A 17,195-nucleotide genomic window follows, 5' to 3' on the forward strand; every position below is an offset into this window, starting at 1 on the left:
TAACCAATGGTTCTCAGCAGGGACCACAATTTAGCATTGGGAAAACGTGCGAGAGTATCTTTTTAGTTTGGTGTTAATTATGATCACAGCAATGGTGGCGCATTACTGGCATTTAGTGAGTAGCAAGGGACCAAAGACACAAGGCAGCCTGAAATGTGAGAATCACGCACCGCAAGAATTCCCCTGAGCCTGTGTGACACTCACGTAAGTGAAAGTTCTGTTGTTGGGTGTAAAATCTTGCTCTATTTTACATATTAAGCACAAAGTATTTTTGTGCAATTTTAATGCATGCTGAATTTTCCAGGATTACAAGTAGAGTATAAATTGAAGATTCTTTCTCCTGGAAATCTGTCAAGAGTTGGTCACTATTTCTGAAAAATTACTCACCAACCCACATAATTGTGTCAGCCTGCATTTGTACTGTCATGTTCATAGCAATTTAGGGTCCAGACAATCGACTAATTTATGTTGTCTTCAAGTACAGCTTGCCTAGCTTTTCAGATACTGAAATAAAGGTGATTTTATTCTGTTACTTTATTTTTTCTTAATGTTATTCTTACAACTTTACATATTTTTAAATATAATGTGTCCAGTGGGGTTATATCAGTGAATTTCATTTCTGAATAATCAAGGGGTGATATAAAAAAAGTCTTAAAATGTAGAGAACCACTGGGTTAACCAAAGACTCTGAACTTACCCAGGGGATTTTGGAAAACTCAGTGGAAATAACCTTTAAGTGGAGACTTGAAAGTCGAGTAGGAGTTATCTAGGCCAAGGAGAACAGGCAGAACAGGCAGTAAAGAGAAGATTTTCCTTTTTTTTGAGATGAAATCTCACTCTGTCACCTAGGCTGGAGTGTAATGGCATGACCTCGGCTCACTGCAACCTCCGCCTCCCAGATTCAAGCAATTCTCCTGCCCCAGCCTCCCAAGTAGCTGAGACTGCAGGGTCACGCCACCACACCCAGCTAATTTTTGTATTTTTAGTAGAGATGGGGTTTTGCTATATTGGCCAGGCTGGTCTTGAAATCTTGACCTCAGGTGATCTGCCTGCCTTGGCCTCCTAAAGTGCAGGGATTACAGATGTGAACCACTGCGCCTAGCCAGTAAAGGAAAGATTTTAAAAGGATGATATTCAAAGCTGGTAGGGATATGGTGATACAGTTACTCTCATCCATAATTGGTGGAAGTTGAAAGTTCTGGAAAATAACCTGACAATATGTATTAAGGGTATTTCCCTTCTAATGCTGTATCACAGGGATATTCAACATGCAGGAAAAGACACACACAGATCCACATCCAAGTATGCTCTTAATAACAATAATTGAAACCATTCTAAAGGCCTAATAATAGTGAGATGATTAAATAAATTATGATTCAGCCATATGATAGAGTCTGACACAGACATGAAAAATCACATGCCTCTCCACTGACTCAGGCTCATACTACTTCCTTTCTCCGAGCTCTTACAACATCTGTAACACAAATTTCACATATTATAGTAAAGTCATGCTAAATTTCTAATCAAATAGCAAGTCTCTGAGGGAAGGGAAAATTTCTGTTTGCCCTTCGGCATCTAATAAAAAAACTTTGCAAATAGGTATTTGACAAATTCTTGTTGATTCATTAATTTTAAGGTACAGTATAATGGTTCAGTTTTTGTTAGAGATACAGACATACTGCAGTTCTTGAAAACTAGAAAGCATAAAACACAGAGTAAGTTATCTTCCTGCTCTCTAATCCTCCAGGGTTCTATTTGCTTCCTCGAAGATTGTAGTCTCTCTTTTCTATTTTCCCCATTAGAAGATGACAAGAAGAAAAAAAAAAAAAAACAGCCAAATAGCATTGCTGCAAGCTAAAGTGGGTCATTCCCCGGGGCCCTGACTAATGAAATTCAAGGATTTTAGCAAGGAGAAAGGCAGCTGTAGTCCAAATGTTTTAAGAGGAACTTATAGGGCTCAAGGGCCCTGATCCTAGAAGGTGCAATTGATTTTGGCTCTGTTTCTCTCTCTCTCTGTGGAAATGAAACCTTATTAATTCTGAAAGCCTATATTCTCCCTGGATCCTAGACATGGCAATACTTTAACTATGACTCCTTTGAAAGAGACACTAGAATAAAATTCATCAAATGTTCTAAAGTGACCCTAACTACCTCTGCAGCATGTGTTGTATTCAATAATCTAGGATTTGATAAATTTGCACCCCCACCAAAAAAAAAGTCTCTTTCCTTTATGCTCATGAACTGCGATGGATGGCATTATTTTACATAGTTATTCACTTCCCTTCCTGTAAAAGGATTGACTATCTATGCTTTTTGCCATGTGACTTGCAATATCGCTATAGGGAGAATTAATACATACTCTTCCCATTGACTATGGGCTTAGCCATAGGACTTGCTTTGCCCAACAGAACATGAGCAAAAGTGATACACCAATTTCCAAGTAAAAGCCTTGGAAGTCACTGCATAATTCAACCATCTTTTACCTTTCCCCTCACAAGCTCTAGAGCCTGGGTCTCGGGGTGGTGAAGACACAGGAAACAGACATAGGAAACAGAACTGCAACGGATCCAAAACCAACATGCTAACGTGAGCAGAGAATAAACATACAATGTTGGAAGCCACAGATGCTTTTGGTTTGTTATTTTTTTTTTATCTTTCTGGTTGTTGTTACTAATTGTTTGTTATTGCAGCATAACCTAGAGAAAGATGACTAATATCTGAGCTTGGTTTGTTCAGAAAAACTGAATTTTTCTAAGTCAGGTGAAGCCATGCCGTGATCACTTGCAGAAGAGTCACAGTGAATTCATTCTTTTTAGTGAATCGCATTTGCAAGGAAACAACAAGGACCAATTCAAACTTCTAGTGCTTCATGGACCAGGTTCAGATTTCTTGTGGATTGCCTTATTCATCCAGGAAACACTGAAGGTTTCAGGTCCCAGGACGTTTTGCCTATGGTGTATTCCAAATGGCTTCCAATTTTTACATTCATCAGATTAAACTAGTTCCTGAAGACAAACTACTCATAAAAAAACCAAGTTTTTGTATAGGAATGATTTTCTATAGAGAGAACTAAAATTTACTGGGCTGAGAAACACCATTTACATGAAATTTTAAATGTGGGCTCTTGAGCCCAGTGAATCGTGAGCTTTAACATCTGGAACGAGTCAAGTCCCAAAGCCCTGTCTTAATATGCATGCTCATTTGTCTTCCTCTGCTGTGAATCCAGATTTGGTTTTATACTACAATTTCTAAAATAAGAAGCATTAAATTTTAATTCAAAGCCAACCAAATATGTTGGCACTTACGCTTAGTTCATCTGAGAGCTGAAAACAGAACCACACCGTATGGTAGTGTTTAACATGTGGCTTTCTGTGAAGTGAGCTTCAGACTGACATAAGTCTTAGCTAAGTGAAGTCTGGATCGTAGAGAGGAGCCTTGGGTTAATCTGGGTGAGCAGGAGAGGAATGAGGCCCTGCCTCTGATGAGAGAATAAGGGGTGAGGAGGATAAGAGATGAGAGAAGCCATTTAGGATCTCAAAATAATTTACTTTTGTTATTATCCTTTTTTCTTTATTAGTATGTTTCATGATTTTAAAGTTGATATTTTAAACCTTTTCATGCTGTGTGAAAGTGTCCCTTCTAACATCTCTATTAATAAATTTATCCTTTATCTGATCTTTTAAGATCTGATATTCCAAAATCAAGAACATGTGAGTAAGTTTTACCTAGAAGTGCCTTCCTTTATTGCAAATTCCAGTAGGTCACCTTCTCCTGCCCTCTCTTCTCCTCCCCATCATCATCATCATCATCGTCATCATCATTATCATCATGATGTTAACTTTAGTGAGCATTCATTGTGTGACAGGCACTGTACAAGGAACATTCTAATTGTTTGTCCTTGCATATAGAATGTAACCCAGGCTCTTTATCTCAGCCTTGAAGACCCTTCAGGGTCTAGCTCCCGCCTAACTCACATTTCTCTCTTCCATCCCTGTGTGATTCCAGCCACCCTGGTCTATTTTCAATTATTTTAGTTTATTTTTCTGACTTCAGTCTCTAGGGCTGGGTTAGCACCTCTACCTGGAGTCCTCCTTCTCTCAGCTCTTTGCATTACACACTCCTCATCTGCAGATCCCACATACAGGGTCTACAGATGAGAACGAGCTAGCCATACAAACACCCTTGAGAAGCAATCTCAAACTGCTCCACTGAAGTCAGTAGCCCTGTTCTTTTCTCTTACAGTACAGTTTCTTTCCTGCCCATACTTATCCCCTCTTGAAATTATGTATTGTGTGCTTACTTATTTAATATCTATTTTACATACCCATTCCCAGCATGGTGACTGGAACCTAAGTGGTTTGATAAATATTTAGAGAATGAATAGATAAATGAATGAATGGTCTTTTTTACTCCCTTTTAGGAAAGCACTATTACTATCCCTATTACACATGAGGAAGCTGTGGCTTACAGGTATCTTGCCTTTAGTAATGCAGAGAGCTGAAGGGTTTTATCATGTTTCCATGCAATATTGTTCCATCTTATATCAGAAAAGTACCAGCCACACCCTCTAATTGACCTAGGAGTTTGTAATGTTCTTGATTAATGATCCATCCATATTCTCTTATTCCTGCTTACTGCTCTACATCACACACGTTCAATGGGTTTGCAATTTCTACATGAGCATGCAACTCCTTCAAACACAGCAAAAATGTATTCTCTACAACCTCTCACACCTCCAAATTAGGTGTTCTATCATCTCTCAGTCTTCTTCCTGCCTCCCAGTACTCCAACCTGCAGAATTATTTCACTAGACGAATGGCCTATCTTCTTCCTTTACTAAAAAGCATCAGGATGGCCCAGCAGTTGTGGAAAAGCTGTGCTGACAACAACAGAGCTCAGAGTCTGACCAAATGTTCCTAGTCTCTGTCAAAACCCTAAATTCAATATGCTCAAGAATGCAAAGGCCTTTTTTTTTTTAGATGGAGTCTTACTCTGTCACCCAAGCTGGAATGCAGTGACATGATCTCGGCTCACTGCAACCTCTACCTCTTCAATTCAAGTGATTCTCCTGCCTCAGCCCCCCAAGTAGCTGGGACTACAGGTGCCTGCTACCATACCCAGCTAATTTTTTTGTATTTTTAGTAGAGACGGGGTTTCACACCATGTTGGCCAGGCTGATCTCAAACTCCTGACCTAGGTGATCCTCCCTCCTCAGCCTCCCAAAGTGCTGGGGTTACAGGCATGAGCCACCATCCCTGGCCAAGAATGCAAACTCTTGAGCATCTCCCCCTTTTCCCTTCATCCTACCCTCTCTAGAAAGATGTTTTTCTGACCTACAATTAATTTCAAATATGTACTTAACTGAAAAACGCAATTACTATTCAGCCTACGTGGTGTGTTTGCTTGCTCCAGGCCTTATTCTTTTTCTGACATTTAGGTGTGAAATCTGTGAACTGCAGCCATGAGACTCTGAGCAGCAGGTCCACCTGACGGAAGCAAGTGCCTCGTGCATTCCACAATTCCTGGCTCTCCCCCACCCAATCCCAAGCTCATAGTGGAATCACCTCAATGCCTAAGAAGTCACAAAAGGAGGTCCTTTGTGAATTTGCATTCATCTAAAGACATGCAGGAGATGCGGGAGAGCTGCTCAGGGCAAAGCAGGAGTTGGAGGGGAGGAGAAGGTAGAGGAAAGGATGGAGGGGAAGGTGGTGAAAGAAAAGGTTCGGACAGAGGAGGACAGACCTTCCTGCCTCAGCTTCTGCTCTCCCACTTTCCCAATTATATTGGTTCTCTTCTTTTAAATCTTAAAGATTTTACCAGGGAGTTGAGTTTCATCACATCTCACAGGTACACAGCATTTCCTGTTTGTCGTTTTCTATAGAGTCTTTCATTTTTTATTTCTTTCTCAATCCAATGATTATTTTGGAGAGAGTTCACATACTTCCACACACTTGGGCATTTTAAAATGTTTATCAATAATTTTGGGTTATGTTATATTGTGAAGAGGTGTACAATTTCTGCTTTGTTAATTTACTGGGATTGTCATAGAGGTCTAAAATACGATGAATTTGGGGTTCAATGCCACTTGTAGAACAGTTATATTCCCTGGATTTCAGAAATCAAATTCAATGTAAATTACTCCTTCCTGTCTTATTGATTCTATTTTTCAAGTTTTCTGTTTGTGTTTGCTTTCCACATCTAAGAAAGAACAACTTCTCGAAAGCCCTTCTCTTTCTCCAGAAGGCACATCACTCTCCCTGCCCCTTATCAGCCTGTCTTGTAGAGCTCCCTTTCCAGTTCCTCAGTGTCTTCGGGGAGAGGAGCCAGATACTTCGGGACTGGTCAAGGAGATTTGATGGGTGAACAATTCTACTCATTTCCCTTCGTATCCTACCTCAAGCCTTCACCTTAACATCCTATAGCCTACTGAATTTATTATTCAGCCTACGACTTCCCTTCTCTGGGATTAAAAATTAAACTTTCATTACTACCTATGTGTCCTTCACTCAGAGTTCTGATGACTTAAATCACTTATGAAATATTAATGAGAGGTGCTGCTTTTTATTCTGGAAAGATGCTTCCATCACCTTCATTGAACTATTCCATACAATTTAAAAGCTCTCTTCGACAAAAACAGATGAACTAACAATTGATCTGTTCTTGTATTCATTCATTTGTAGCCATGTCACATCTTCCATAGGTAATGTGTATCTTTAAAAGTAGAAACTTCACTTGAGAGAGATATATAAATCTAAGAATTAATATGTTAATGTTTGCTTCTTGTGTTAAAAAAAAAAAAAGAAAGATATACTACACTGGGTCAATACTGTTCTTATCGTTTGCAGTTAAAATCTATTCTCTAATGAATGCTTATGGAACTCTCCTACTGAGCAAAAGTAAGTCTTTCAGAACCACAGTATCCATGAAAGATATACACTCAGCAATGGTACCTTAATTTTCATTTGAAGGATATATTTGCCTGGCAACCAAGGCACCTAAAACCACATAAAGAGAAGACCTAGGATTCTTTTTTTTTTTTTTTTTTTTTTTTTGAGACGGAGTCTTGCTCTGTCGCCCAGGCTGGGGTGCAGTGGCCGGATCTCAGCTCACTGCAAGCTCCGCCTCCCGGGTTTACGGCCATTCTCCTGCCTCAGCCTCCCGAGTAGCTGGGACTACAGGCGCCCGCCACCTCGCCCGGCTAGTTTTTTGTATTTTTTAGTAGAGATGGGGTTTCACCGGGTTAGCCAGGATGGTCTCGATCTCCTGACCTCGTGATCCACCCATCTCGGCCTCCCAAAGTGCTGGGATTACAGGCTTGAGCCACCGCGCCCGGCCTCAGACCTAGGATTCTTAAAAGTACACCTACTCACACTCAAAGTAAATGTCCTTAGGATCATTCTCCCACGTGTCTGTAGAATTTCTTTTCTGTTCTCCAGTCTTTCTAAAATGTTGGGTGGACTGCTTTTACTCATCAATGGAGTTGGTAAAGGGCAAAGTCATTCCCCTCTAAACCACCAAAGTATTGGAAATCCCAATGTTCTTTTTAAAATTCTTTTTCATAAATCTTTCATTTTTTAGAGATAGCTTTAAAAAATGGAGCCATCATTTTAGGGAACAATATATTGAGTCATAATAACATCATTAGAATTTGGTTCCTGTGTCACTTTCTTCTATGACCACTATCTGAAGAACATCAAGAGAAGTGAATACACTTTTTAGAAAATGAGTTCAGTTCACAAATTTTCCCAATGGATACAGATGATTTAAATACAAGAGCTTTAACCAAAGTCAATGTATGTCTATCTAGAATCTCATAGAGGTACACCTAAGTTCTACTTTGACAATAACTGGAGTTTGACCTTTGTAAGCCTCAATTATCTCATTTGTAAAATTAAGGTCCTTGCTGATGCCAAAATTCTACAGATAGACTGGTTGTATTCCTTTAGGTTGGGTGGTCAAAGATATAATAGAAAAATCTATCGAACTATTAATATTTAAATCACCATACATGACCTGTCCTTCTGAATAATAGTTTTTTTTTCCATCAACAATCCCTGAGGGAAATGTGGTCAAGACTTTGACGATATATGGTTACACCAGAATGTAGATACCTCGCTGGCCAACCATGAGAGCCACATTGGCTGTCTCTGAACTGATAAATTCAAGGCTAGAGCTAAAACTTTGGTCCAGAAAAACCTTGCACTTGAATAATACTTTTTAACTCTTCAAGCTTCCTTTATCATTTATTTCCTTGATTTTACCCACAAAGTTTAGAGAAATAGATAGGGTATCTTAATGAAGTAGGAACTGAAAGATCCAGATAAAGAATTGTCCAAGGTTATACAGTCATCTGACAAATGAACTAAAATAAAAAGTTAGGTGAACTAAGTTTTTGTAACTTTCTGGCTATAAAACATTCCACTGTTGCGGTTTATGAAATTAAATCTTCCAAAGCCAATTTTATGATTTTTTGTGCTAACTTTTCAGAACAATTCAGAGGAGTTCATGGAACCACTCACTGAAATTCAGTTCTAGTGTTCTGCAAAGCCAGAGAGAAGGAACCATTCAGAGGTACTGATAGTTCTTTAGAACCACAGAACTGCCATGAAAGTTTTAATAGAAAGGGCCACAAATTTCCCTGAAAATTAGAGTTACATTCTTGCCTATCTGAGAAAATCATGATGCTTGGCTTCATGTTTTAGTCTTGTGATCGGAGAGCCAGGTATGGAACTGGGTAATTCACAAGACCTTCCTCCCTATGGAAGATGAGACACCTCTTGTAGTCAAAGTCGCACAACTGCATTTTTGTTCTTACTGAAGATCAGTATAACAAGATCTCCTAAATTTGAATCCCAGCTCCATTACTTGCTAGACATGTGACTGTGGACAAGTGACTTCTCTGGGCTACAGTTTCCTAAGATTAAAACAGAAATAATAATGGTGGTTGTGAGGATTCAATGAATTAACTCATGAAAAGCACTTACCACACATGGCAGGCAGTAAGCTGACAATAATCATTATCTATTTAATTTGTAATACTATCTTAAAGTCTTATGATAGCGCCCAGAGTATAGGAAGCACTCTCTAATTAAGAGCTATTTTTGCTGTTCTCAAAAGTTAAAAAAAAAAGGGTTGATAATTTAATTTTGATTTACATAAAAATATTTGAAATTCTTCCATAGCGTAAAACTTTAATATACTTTATAATAGACTTTAGAAAACCTAAATTGAATATATATACCCATTCTGAAATGACCTGAAATAAAACTTTCTGGATTAAAAAAAATACAGGCAGTATTATTGTGGTCCCCGGAGCAAGATGGCCGAATAGGAACAGCTCCAGTCTCCAGCTCCCAGTGCGAGCGACACAGAAGACAGGTGATTTCTGCAGTTTCAACTGGGTGCAGACCAACACCCCACACCTCACATGGTGAGGTACACCCCTGAGACGAAGCTTCCAGGGCAAGAATCAGACAGGATCACTTGCTATTCAGCAATATTCTATCTTCTGCAGCCTCCACTGCTGATACCCAGGCAAACAAGGTCTGAAGTGGACCTCAAGCAATCTCCAAAAGACCTACAGCTGAGGGTCCTGACTGTTAGAAGGAAAACTAACAAACAGAAAGGACACCCACACCAAAACCCCATCAGTACGTCACCATCATCAAAGACCAAAGGCAGATAAAACTACAAAGATGGGGAAAAAGCAGGGCAGAAAAGCTGGAAATTCAAAAAACAAGAGTGCATCTCCCCCTTCAAAGGAATGCAGCTCATCACCAGCAATGGATCAAAGCTGGATGGAGAATGACTTTGACGAGTTGAGAGAAAAAGGCTTCAGTCCATCAAACTTCTCAGAGCTAAAGGAGGAATTACGTACCCAGCGCAAAGAAACTAAAAATCTTGAAAAAAGAATGGAAGAATGGATAACTAGAATAATTAATGAGGAGAAGTCCATAAACGAACTGACAGAGATAAAAACCATGACACGACAAATACGTGACAAATGCACAAGCTTCAGTAACCAACTTGATCAACTGGAAGAAAGAGTATTAGCGATTGAGGATCAAATGAATGAAATGAAGCGAGAAGAGAAGTCTAAAGAAAAAAGAGGAAAAAGAAATGAACAAAGCCCTCAAGAACTATGGGATTACGTGAAAAGACCAAATCTACGTCTGATTGGGGTGCCTGAAAGTGAGCAGGAAAATGGAACCAAGTTGGAAAACAGCCTGTAGGATATCATCCAGGTGAATTTCCCCAACCTAGTAAGGCAGGCCAACATTCAAATTCAGGAAATACAGAGAACGCCACAAAGATACTCCTTGAAAAGAGCAACTCCAAGACACGTCATTGTCAGATTCACCAAAGTTGAAATGAAGGAAAAAATGTTAAGGGCAGCCAGAGAGAAAGGTTGGGTTACCCACAAAGCCCATCAGACTAACAGCAGATCTCTCGGCAGAAACTCTCCAAGCCAGAAGAGAGTGGGGGCCAATATTCAACATTCTTAAAGAAAAGAATTTTCAACCCAGAATTTCATATCCAGCCAAACTAAGTTTCATAAGTGAAGGAGAAATAAAATCCTTTACAGACAAGCAAATGCTTAGAGATTTTGTCACCACCAGGCCTGCCCTACAAGAGACCCTGAAGGAAGCAGTAAACATAGAAAGGAAAAACTGGTACCAGCCATTGCAAAAACATGCCAAAATGTAAAGACCATCAAGGCTAGGAAGAAACTGCATCAACTAACGAGCAAAATAACCAGCTAATATCATAATGACAGGATCAAGTTCACACATAACAATATTAACCTTGAATGTAAATGGACTAAATGGTCCAATTAAAAGACACAGACTGGCAAATTGGATAAAGAGTCAAGACCCATCAGTTTGCTGTATTCAGGAGACACATCTCACATGCAGAGACACACATAGGCTCAAAATAAAGGGATGGAGGAAGATCTACGAAGCAAATGGAGAACAAAAAAAAGCAGAGGTTGCAACCCTAGTCTCTGATAAAACAGACTTTAAACCATCAAAGATCAAAAGAGACAAAGAAGGCCATTACATAATGGTAAAGGAATCAATTCAACAGGAAGAGCTAACTATCCTAAATATATATGCACCCAATACAGGAGCACCCAGATTCATAAAGCAAGTCTTTAGAGACTTACAAAGAGACTCAGACTTCCATATAATAATAATGGGAGACTTCAATACCCCACTGTCAACATTAGACAGATCAATGAGACAGAAAGTTAACAAGGATATCCAGGAATTGAACTCAACTCTGCACCAAGTGGACCTAATAGACATCTACCGAACTCTCCACCCCAAATCAACAGAATATACATTCTTCTCAGCACCACATCGCACTTATTCCAAAACTGACCACATAGTTGGAAGTAAAACACTCCTCAGCAAATGTAAAAGAACAGAAATTATAACAAACTGTCTCTCAGACCACAGTGCAATCAAACTAGAACTCAGGACTAAGAAACTCAATAAAACCACTCAACTACATGGAAACTGAACAACCTGCTTCTGAATGACTACTGGGTCCAAATGAAATTAAGACAGAAATAAAGATGTTCTTTGAAACCAATGAGAACAAAGATACAACATGCCAGAATCTCTGGGACACATTTAAAGCAGTGTGTAAAGGGAAATTTATAGCACTAAATGCCCACAAGAGAAAGCCAGAAAGATCTAAAATTGACACTCTAACATCACAATTAAAAGAACTAGAGAAGCAAGAGCAAACACATTCAAAAGCTAGCAGAAGGCAAGAAATAACTAAGATCAGAGCAGAACTGAAGGAGATAGAGACATAAAAAACCCTCCAAAAAATCAATGAATCCAGGAGGTGGTTTTTTGAAAAGATCAACAAAATTGATAGACTGCTAGCAAGACTAATAAAGAAGAAAAGAGAGAAGAATCAAATAGACACAATAAAAAATGATAAAGGGGATATCACCATCGACCCCACAGAAATACAAACTACCATCAGAGAATTCTATAAACACCTCTACACAAATAAACTAGAAAATCTAGAAGAAATGGATAATTTCCTGGACACTTACACTCTCCCAAGACTAAACCAGGAAGAAGTTGAATCCCTGAATAGACCAATAGCAGGCTCTGAAAATGAGGCAATAATTAATAGCCTACCAACAAAAAAAAGTCCAGGACCAGATGGATTCACAGCTGAATTCTATCAGAGGTACAAGGAGGAGCTGGTACCATTCCTTCTGTAACTATTCCAATCAATAGAAAAAAAGGGAATCCTCCCTAACTCATTTTATGAGGCCAACATCATCCTGATACCAAAGCCTGGCAGAGACACAACAAAACAAGAGAATTTTAGACCAATATCCCTGATGAACATCGATGCAAAAATCCTCAATAAAATACTGGCAAACCGAATCCAGCAGCACATCAAAAAGCTTATCCACCATGATCAAGTGGGTTTCATCCCTGGGATGCAAGGCTGGTTCAACATATGCAAATCAATAAATGTAATCCAGCATATAAACAGAACCAAAGACAAAAACCACATGATTATCTCAATAGATGCAGAGAAGGCCTTTGACAAAATTCAACAGCCCTGCATGCTAAAAACTCTCAATAAATTCTGTATTGATGGAACATATCTCAAAATAATAAGAGCTATTTATGACAAACTCACAGCCAATATCATACTGAATGGGCAAAAACTGGAAAAATTCCCTTTGAAAACTGGCACAAGACAGGGATGCCCTCTCTCACCACTCCTATTCAACATAGTGTTGGAAGTTCTGGCTAGGGCAATCAGGCAAGAGAAAGAAATAAAGTGTATTCAGTTAGGAAAAGAAGAAGTCAAATTGTCCCTGTTTGCAGATGACATGATTGTATATTTAGAAAAGCCCATCATCTCAGCCCAAAATCTCCTTAAGCTGATAAGCAACTTCAGCAAAGTCTCAGGATACAAAATTAATGTGTAAAAATCACGAGCATTCTTATACACCAGTGACAGACAAACAGAGAGCCAAATCAGGAATGAACTTCCATTCACAATTGCTTCAAAGAGAATAAAATACCTAGGAATCCAACTTACAAGGGATGTAAAGGACCTCTTCAAGGAGAACTACAAACCACTGCTTAGTGAAATAAAAGAAGACACAAACAAATGGAAGAACATGCCATGCTCATGGATAGGAAGAATCAATATTGTGAAAATGGCCATACTGCCCAAGGTAATTTATAGATTCAATGCCATCCCCATCAAGCTACCAATGACTTTCTTCACAGAATTGGAAAAAACTGTTTTAAAGTTCATATGGAACCAAAAAAGACCCTGCATTGCCAAGACAATCCTAAGTCAAAAGAACAAAGTGGGAGGGATCACACTACCTGACTTCAAACTATACTACAAGGCTACAGTAACCAAAACAGCATGGTACTGGTACCAAAACAGAGATATAGACCAATGGAACAGAACAGAGTCCTCAGAAATAATACCACACATCTACAGCCATCTGATCTTTGACAAACCTGACAAAAACAAGAAATGGGGAAAGGATTCCCTATAAAATGGTGCTGGGAAAATTGGCTAGCCATAAGTAGAAAGCTGAAACTGGATTCTTTCCTTACTCCTTATACGAAAATTAATTCAAGATCGATTAGAGACTTAAATGTTAGACCTAATACCATAAAAACCCTAGAAGAAAACCTAGGTAATACCATTCAGGACATAGGCATGGGGAAAGACTTCATGTCTAAAACACCAAAAGCAACGGCAACAAAAGCCATAATTGAGAAACGGGATCTAATTAAACTAAAGAGCTTCTGCACAGCAAAAGAAACTACCATCAGAGTGAACAGGCAACCTACAGAATGGGAGAAAAGTTTTGCAATCTACTCATCTGACAAAGGGCTAATATCCAGAACCTACAAAGAACTCAAACAAATTTACGAGAAAAAAACAAACAACCCCATCAAAAAGTGGGCAAAGGATATGAACAGACATTTCTCAAAAGAAGACATGCATACAGCCAACAGACACATGAAAAAATGCTCGTCATCACTGGCCATCAGAGAAATGCAAATCAAAACCACCATGAGATACCATCTCACACCAGTTAGAATGGTGATCATTAAAAAGTCAGGAAACAACGGGTGCTGGAGAGGATGTGGAGAAATAGGAACACTTTTACACTGTTAGTGGAAATGTAAACTAGTTCAACCATTGTGGAAAACAGTATGGCGATTCCTCAAGGATCTAGAACTAGAAATACCATTTGACCCAGCCATCCCATTACTGGGTATATACCCAAAGGATTATAAATCATGCTGCTATAAAGACACATGCACATGTATGTTTATTGTGGCACTATTCACAATAGCAAAGACTTGGAATCAACCCAAATGTCCATCAGTGACAGACTGGATTGAGAAAATGTGGCACATATACACCATGGAATACTATGCAGCCATAAAAAAGGATGAGGTTGTGTCCTTTCTAGGGACATGGATGCAGCTGGAAACCATCATTCTCAGCAAACTATCGCAAGAACAGAAAACCAAACACCGCATGTTCTCACTTATAGGTGGGAATTGAACAATGAGATCACTTGGACTCGGGAAGGGGAACATCACACACCAGGGCCTATTATGGGGAGGGGGGAGGGGGGGAGGGGGGAGGGATGGCATTGGGAGTTACACCTGATGTAAATGACAAGTTGATGGGTGCTGACAAGTTGATGGGTGCAGCACACCAACATGGCACAAGTATACATATGTAACAAACCTGCATGTTGTGCACATGTACCCTAGAACTTAAAGTATAAGAAAAAAAATGGAGCATAAAAAAAAAAATACAGGCCAGGTGTGGTGGCTCATGGCTATAATCCCAGCACTTTGGGAGGCCAAGGCAGGCAGATCACCTGAGGTTGGGAGTTCAAGATCAGCCTGCCCAACATGGAGAAACCTCGTCTCTACTAAAAATACAAAATTAGCTGGGCATGGTGGCACATGCCTATAATCCCAGCTGCTCGGGAGACTGAGGCAGGAGAACTGCTTGAACCCAGGTGGTGGAGGTTACGGTGAGCTGAGATCACGCTATTGCACTCTAGCCTGGGCAAGAAGAGTGAAACTCCATCTCAAAAAAAAAAAAAAAAAAAAAAAAAAAAAAAAAATTGATACATATATACACACATATTGCTGTAGTGCTATGGTCAATGTGCTTCTTCAACTAGGTCTAGATCTTATGCTAAAGTTCTGTTTCCTCTGTCTAAATGTAGAAAGAAGAGGACAGGAGGTCACATAGGTTTTTCCTGGATGAATAAATGGATTTAACTTGCACAAACAAACCGAATTGTAAATTCTTCTCTAGTTTATGTAAAATGATTGTGCCCAAAAAACAATGTTTTATCTTGCTCAACACTTTAATTTGTGGCTTGACCAATAATTAAGCAAAAGAAATACCAGGCCCAGCAAACAAAAACGGCCTGTCTCTGTTTCAAATATTCCCTGTATTACAATCATTACCCACACTTCAATCACAATTAAAGATATCTGGAGGAGAGCAAGCAGAATAAACGAAGGAAAAACCCTAGCCTCCAAAACAAGGATCATTCAACACTTAAACTTTATTACCACTGACTAGCTGGGTCATCTGGGCAAATCCCTTCACTTTCCTGGGTTGAGTTCTTTCCTGTATTAATTATTCTAGATAATAAATCTGTATATTATTAGTACATCCTATGAGCCTTACTTATTTGCCTACACCTTAGTTATTAGAGCTTAGTTATTATTGCATTTCTAACTAGATCTCAGGTGATCTGGCTGCTGGTGGCCCAACAATCTTTTGAAGACCATCACTCTGCAGAATATAAAAACGTTGATGGATGTCATCTAAGGGCGATTGAGTAGTAAAAGTTACCTCGATGTAATTCTGAGAACTGTCACTCTGGCATTGCAGCTCCACGTGGGTGAAGTTGATTTGTATTTGTTCTCCTTGGGGCTGCTTTATCATATAGACGCATTGCCTGGTGTGAGTGAAAGGCCCAGACAACTCAGGCAGGAAGAGTTCACCCTCTGGGTCCGTGTAGTTCCCACCACAATGCAGATCCGCTAAGAACAGGGAAGACACGAACAGGTCATGCCAACGGCATTGCTCTGGCTCGCAGGCGTTGGATTCAGTTTCTAAAAATTTACACTCACACACACACACACACACAAGCACATATCCGCTTTATTCACCCTCCACAGGCTTGTGCCTCTAATTTTAAGATTTTCAATTTGATGTGTTTGTGGGACATTCCTGCAGTGGCTTAAAGAAATAGATGCAGAGATGTGTCATCTAGCTTCCAATCTACTATTCTCTTCATAAATAGCTTTTTAAATACATTAGTGCTCTGCTTCATTCCAATAAGATTTGAGATGGTTATAAAAAATGTAACAAAATAAACTACATACTGTATACATGAAGCAGATTAAAGAAAAAATGAATACACAATAGCAAGATGTAGCTGGGGGAGTTGATTTGCACAGAAAACAATTGAAAGGGAACAGGAGGTTGGCACCAGATTCTGCAGAAAGAAAAGGAAATGAAGAAAGGGGACAAGTAAAGATGTTCATTGTTACTCTTCCTGATATTGAAACTTAAAAGGTATTTTTTTCTGTGAATGCCTATTAAGGGTACAATAATAGATGTCATAAACAAAATCCTCCACTTCCCTAAAAAAACCCAAATCATAGAGTATTTCCTATGTTTTGTTGTTTTGTTTGTTTTAAGGTATCAAAGCAAGTGAGTTCCTAACAGCTAATAGTATTTGGCTGGAAGTGAAGCTCTAGAGTCTGGGACACTGTGATGCTTCTGGAAGCCAGTCCCAGCCCCTGCGCAGCTGGACTCGATTCGAGGATAAAATCCAGAGAGACTGCACTGCTCACACGCACAAACCTCTCTCACAACTAAACATCAAACACCACGAGGGACTGGCATCCTGAATTATTTAAGTTTGGGTGCCTCATACATCTTTATAGTGATGTGGATCCCATAATTTAGGGATCAAAGGATATTGCAGTATTAATAATAGAGCACTTGGAAGATAAAGAAAAAATCTGAAGCTGTGAGAGAAATACGTATAAAGAAATGTTCTTGGTCTAAGACAGTCAGTCATCCTCTGAATCACATTAAAATATAAAACAGATGTAAGCATA

At 39.2% G+C, this 17,195-nt stretch overlaps 1 protein-coding gene across 1 annotated transcript in view; it reads right to left on the reverse strand.

Moving 5' to 3' along the window:
• CUBN (cubilin) overlaps positions 1-17,195 on the reverse strand; it is a 309,569-nt gene that overhangs the window by 246,905 nt on the left and 45,469 nt on the right. The window contains exon 17 of the mRNA XM_008002385.3: positions 15,916-16,106. Within this exon, the coding sequence (XP_008000576.3) occupies positions 15,916-16,106 (191 nt within the window). The remainder of the gene's footprint in view (positions 1-15,915; positions 16,107-17,195) is intronic.

Source organism: Chlorocebus sabaeus, chromosome 9 (genome assembly GCF_047675955.1).
Source record: "Chlorocebus sabaeus isolate Y175 chromosome 9, mChlSab1.0.hap1, whole genome shotgun sequence".
Lineage (NCBI taxonomy): Eukaryota > Metazoa > Chordata > Mammalia > Primates > Cercopithecidae > Chlorocebus > Chlorocebus sabaeus.